Genomic DNA, 6,002 nt, shown 5'->3' with positions numbered 1-6,002 from the left:
TGTCGTTGGTATAAATAACAACAACTTTCTCTAGGGACCAGTTCATTGATAACCCTACTATGAGTATGGTTTCAAACTCTCCCAGTTCAAGTGAGATTACTGTATGATATAAGCTTAGTAAAGGTAAGTGTAGTAATAGAAATTGGGCCCATAAGACAGAATTGGGTGAGAATTACATCTCTAGGCAAGTGCGGCTGGGAATTATGGTCCCAGGACAAAACCGTAAAAAGACAATTTTGCCTCTCTAAGTGTTTTGATTTAAAAACAAAAAAAAACATATGTAGCCGCTCTCACTCTCTCTTTGCCTCACTCTCTCTCTCTGCCACACTTTCTCTCCTCTCTCGTGCTCTCTCTCTTCTCTGTCACGCACTCTTTCCTCTCTCTCTTCTACTTCTAGAAAGATTTTTAAAAAATTACAACAAATTTTATTTTTTTGAAAAAAAAAAAAAAAAAATGAAATGAAAAAAAATTGCAATTTTGATTTAATAATTAACCAAGATATTAAATATCGACACATATTTGAAATTTTTGAAATTAAAAATAATTTTTGATACAATTAAAATTTCAACAAAATAAATATAATAATTTAGAATGCAACTTTACATGTGTGTTATATACATACAGTTTAGTTATTAAATGTAATCGCGGCAAAATTCGATCACGGAAAATATTCAATAAAATTCAAGTTTCGATAAAATTCGTTTTTCAATTGGATTAAAAAAAAAAAAAACGACAAAAATTGAGGTTAAGTAAGTAATTAAATTATAATACAAAGCTAAAATAAAAAAAATAAAAAAATAAAAATCGAGAAAAAATTTGACAAAGACACTGAGAATAATTCAAGAATTAATGATTTCTTGTTGAATTAACGAATTATTCTGTATCATTGAAAAATACGATATTTTTAAACATTTTCCAAATTAAACGAATAATTCACCGAATTGCTAACTATGTATACATACATAGTAGTGTTTGCATGTGTGTTATATATATACATGTGTATGTGTGGTGCATACATGCGGTACATGTGTGTTGTTGCACATGCTTAGTGGTGTTGTATATTTATTTGTTCACGTAATGATGTGTGCATGTTTGTATACATGCAATGCATGTCACATATCATCGTGGGTGTTGTTTGCATGTGTATCAAACTACTATAAACTTAAAAATATTATCGACGACAATAATATCGAAATCAAGATAAATCACACAATTGATTAACATAAAAATTCAAGGATTTGAAAAAAAAAATCAATTATTGTTCAATTGCTTATTGAAGCGGTGCCGAAATCAACCAAATTATTCTTTAATTATCAATAATCTAGAATTGAAAAGTGAAAAAATATATTGCAAAGTGAGAAGAGTGTTTTTTTATAGCTTGTATTACTAATCACAATATACAAATCAACTAGCTCAAAGATAGAAACAACTAGATTTCAAAAATATTTTATAAGTTTCTAGTTTGAGTTTTTTTTTTTCTAGATGGAGAAGAATGTCATAATTGGTATTAAACAAAAGTAAATTGCTGACGGTTAGCCCAAAAAATGTCGTAAAATCGGAATTATTAATGATAGTGGCTGATGTCAGCCTACTTTTGTCTTAAACCGAAATTACTGTTCATCCGGGCTTAAAACTGAAATTCTTGGTGAATTAATTTATGTGTTTGGGCCTAAATTTATGGTGTAGTAATACTGAAAAGCCCATTTTTATTTCTTGTAAGCCATCTGAAAAAGAGGGGGTATTTGGGCTTCAAGTTTGCAACTGGGCTTTCAATTCTGCCCTGTGTGTATATATAGTTAGCCCTGTGGACTCTTTTCCCTCTGATCTAATTTGCCTATCTATTCGTTCAATCTATTCTTCCTCTTTCTCGTTTTCACACCAACAAGAAGAAGAAGATGATGAAAGCAGTAGGTAAACATTCTTCTTCTTCTCTCTCTCTCTCTCTCTACTGTAATTTTGTATGTCTTCTTTCTTTCAATTTCTTCAAGAAACCATACTAACTCTCACCTCTGATCTCAAAACTCTTAAACAGCATCAAGAATCGTTGGAAAGAAAACAGCAACTCGCCCGTTCAAAGAATTCTACGAAGAATGGATAGAAACACTCAAGAACAAACTTCTCCCTATGCTTCAACGCTCCATGTTGGTTTTCTCAGCCAGCCATCTTTCCACCTGTGTTCAAATGCTCCATCACCATTTCCAAACTTATTACTACGCACTCGATCAAGCAGCTTCAGAAGACATTTCACAACTTCTTTATCCGTGTTGGAAAAACTCTTTCGAGAAACCCTTTCTTTGGTTTTGGTGATTATCATCCATATCTTTTCACCAACCTTTTAAGATCACTACTCAATGAAGATTCTGATGATGGTGATGATTTTGAGAGGAGTAATGAAAAGGGGTTGAGTTTCCCGTTAGCTTGGAACAGACCTTCAACGAACTTGGTGAATCGAGTTGAACAGATTGAATGTGGATTAAGATCAATGGTTCCTTGTTTTGTTGATCGTGCAAGAAAAGCACAATGTGAGTTTATTAAACGAGGTGCAGTTGATTGGGTACGTTGTAAAGGGAAAGAAGAAGCTTCCAAAGTAATTGGAGGTGGTGTTGTGGCTAATAATGATGAACTTGTGAGTGTTTTCTTGGATGCTAATAGACTTAGAAGAAATATTCTTATTGAAATCATGGGTGCTACTGATCTTTATCAAGCTGCTCTTTACCTTGAAGGACTTGCTAAATTCTTTATTGGGTTTAGAGATTTTGAGTTGGTCAAGGAATTTGAACAATGCAAGATACCCCTTTCACTTGATTCTTGAATCTTGAGTCTTGTTTCTCAACGTGGGGTTTCTTTGATTCTGTTTTGGAGACTTCTTATTCTTGCATTTGTTTGAAAGGGAGGAGCACAGAACATAATTTAGTAATTATTGGTGAGTTCTCTTACATTCTCTTTGTTTTATCTGTTTTGTGTTACTGAATTCTGTTCATGTGGTCTTGCAGGGATTCTTTAATTTACCAACCTCTTCAATCATCTAGTATACTCTGCGTTGAATATTTGCAAGGAAACTGAGTTTTTTCGAGCGTAGTGAAGTTGTTTGTAATGCTTACATTGTTTCACATAGGATGTTGTAAGTCCTGACTCTAGACAGTGATTTTTTTTTATAAGCCTAGACAGTGATGTGATTGTTTATGTATTGCATCCTATTTTGATACATGATGAACAATTGAAAATTCACAATAATTCATGTCGTTATGTGTGTTTTTTGAATGGAATAGTTAATAAATTTGAGCCATTTTTACTATGGTTCATTTGCACTGTTATGTTAGAATTTACAGTCACACAATTAGTTAAAACGACAAGTTTTTAGGTGTTTTCGAGTTGCAACCAAACTAATCAGTGCTGTAGTTTACACTTTACACCAGCAAAAAGTGGAGGTTGTTGCTAATTCATAAACTGCAAACATAGAAGAAAAAGAAGAGTTTCTAACTCCAGCTGTGAGAAATGCAGCGGAAGTGTACTTCTTACTTGGACAAGAGTATGAAGTTCACACTAGGAGTTAATACATTTCAATCAAAGTTCATATAGGAAGAGTCTTATGTGACCAAGTGACTTGCACGCCGGAGCTCCTGAATTTGATGAACTATATATAAGTGATAATCTTAATAAATGTTATCAATATCTAGACTCTATCAAATTCATCCTCAATCCCTTGGAATCCCAGATCTCAAAGGTCTTTAGAACGTGACACATTTTCAGGATTGGTATGTTCGCTCCCAGTCTTGTACCTTCAAGGCTTCAACTAAAACGAAGAGTTCTCTCCAGTCTTCCCACCTCCCCCTCTATCAAGCAGGAAAGAAAGTGCATGAAATGATAGTAATTGTATATTTGTATGCATATCTATAAAATTATAGATAATGAAATATATAGGAAATTACTTCAGAAATTTACTTCTTAATGGATGACCTTTTACTGGTACACTACTCAATGACTCATGAATACGTCCCAAAAGCATTTTTGAGTTCATATTATTTCTGTAAAATTACTAAGATACTAAGATTTAACTTCAAAATTATTAAACTGAAAGTAAGGTTAGTACTGAGCTCTTTTCCAGACAAGAGATTCTACACAAAAGGCAGTCTCTCAAAGGAAGTTACCATTGCATTACAAATACGAATCAACAGGGTCACTGTCTTATTTTATGAAATATAGGAGCCCTTTCCACCAAGTCTGGAAAAATCTGTTACGAACTTTACAGAAGAAAGGGGACAAATCAGAGAATTATAAGCAAGAAGTAGTAAACAAAGACGGCCATTTTTCTAGTTCATCAAAATACATTGAACACTAAACAAAGAGTCCACTAGAGGAACATAAATTCGCTAATATATGGTACCAGAACGTACAGTTAGATATACACAATAAGTTGGTGTTTGCTAGCCAACGTTGGATTATCCACAAAACACAAGGAATGAAAGAACACACATGTTGATCTTCTCAAACCAAGTTCAAAGTATATTGAAATACAACACAGAGATTACAACAAAACCATCCCTAGACGGATCAAACAGAGTCAACTGTTTTATATTATGCAAAACGGGAAGCATTCCAGTAATTTTGGAAAATCTGTTACAAACTTTACACAGAGTTATAAAACGATTCTGTTCTTTGTTAAACCAATCAAGTCTCATTATACAACGGGGTAGGGGCGACTTGAATTCAAAATTGAGATAAGGAGTATTAGTACCTCCATCAGTGTTATAAAGTGCTAGACTGAACAACCACTCATGTCCAAGAAAGAGAATATGTGATGGATGAGTGCATCCGGTAAATTACTGATTCTGTCTTCATTGCTTTGCTTCTTCTGCTTCTTTTTTGGTCTTCTTGTTCTGATCCATGAACTCTTCATCTTCTTTCTTGGTGTGGAAGTTGCAATTCTGAAACTTTTGCGTGAAAAAAAACCTTTTTTCAGGGATTCGCTAGCTGCACAAGATTTGGGTCTGTCTGGAATTGGGTTGGGCTTGTAATTGTCTGTTGCAAAGCCTAATCCGCCAGATGCCCCAAGCCCCCACGACATTTCGACCTTGCGTAACAGCGGTTTGAGTTTCCATCTAGTGACCGTCCGCATAACCACATTGTTTTTTTTTTTATGGTTCGCATAACCACATTGTAAATCCACTGTTTATTGATTTCAAAAACAATTGTTTCAAATTGTTAAACACCCTAGATCGCCACCTTTAGAACCCAATTGTTGAACTCATTATAAGTCCAAAAAAGTTGATTTCAAATTGTAACAAGTAAAGGGGAATTCATCAACATTTCCGTCTTTAGGCTGAAACATAGCATGTTAAATACTTTCATCCTACCCAACTTCAGTAGTTTTGTCATCAAATTTGATCGACATACAGAAAACTAAGTGGTGCTTTGAAGTCCAGTATGTAGCGATACTACTATTAAAATAGTGAGCGTGATATGGTCACTGAAAAAAAGCCATATGGGCCCATGTAGAGCATGAGATATGTCACTCTTTATTGGCGGCACTAGAATATATATACTAGATAAGAGGAATAGATGGCGCAATACATGGAGCAATGAACACTAACAATTCCCCCACTCAGTTATTAACCTCAATCTGTTCCCTCCACCGACACTCTCTCTCTCAAGAGCGTTAATGCGTTATAATTGACTTTCTTTTTAAACTTGGCTTTGTTTGTTTGTTAGCTTTGATTAGTTGTTGCCTAACTATTTATATTCCAGGATAATAGATCCTGCACACCAGGTGCTAGGTTAGTTATCTTCAATCGTAAAAATCAATGCACATATTTTGTCCTGTTTACTACGGCATTTTATCCAATGCTCAAAATTCAACCTCAGGTAAACTTGAAATGTAACATTGAGAAGTACAGGATCAACCACTTGCTAACAGAAAGATAAACAACAATATTACAGATGGCAGTCAATGGACTCAATTCTGAGTAACAAGATCTACTCACAGAAATCAGAATTTTTACCCC

At 34.2% G+C, this 6,002-nt stretch overlaps 1 protein-coding gene and 1 long non-coding RNA gene across 2 annotated transcripts; one reads left to right on the top strand and one right to left on the bottom strand.

Moving 5' to 3' along the window:
- The first annotated feature begins 1,794 nt into the window (after positions 1-1,794).
- LOC147513059 (protein INAPERTURATE POLLEN1-like) lies at positions 1,795-3,234 on the top strand. Its single transcript, XM_086596094.1, is given in 3 exon segments — positions 1,795-1,911; positions 2,033-2,298; positions 2,300-3,234. Coding segments are annotated over 3 exon segments (795 nt in total). The 5' UTR covers positions 1,795-1,895; the 3' UTR covers positions 2,813-3,234.
- Positions 3,235-3,471: 237 nt separating this feature from the next.
- On the bottom strand, positions 3,472-5,482 carry LOC147513058 (uncharacterized). Its single transcript, XR_015215200.1, has 2 exons — positions 4,736-5,482; positions 3,472-3,833 (listed from the first exon to the last, which is right to left on the bottom strand). It is a non-coding gene; the product is annotated as an uncharacterized LOC147513058 (long non-coding RNA).
- Positions 5,483-6,002: the final 520 nt, after the last annotated feature.

Source organism: Coptis chinensis, chromosome 3 (assembly GCF_015680905.1).
Source record: "Coptis chinensis isolate HL-2020 chromosome 3, ASM1568090v1, whole genome shotgun sequence".
NCBI lineage: Eukaryota > Viridiplantae > Streptophyta > Magnoliopsida > Ranunculales > Ranunculaceae > Coptis > Coptis chinensis.
The sequence above is the reverse complement of the archived record's forward strand: the minus strand, read 5'-3'. Positions and strand labels throughout refer to the sequence as shown.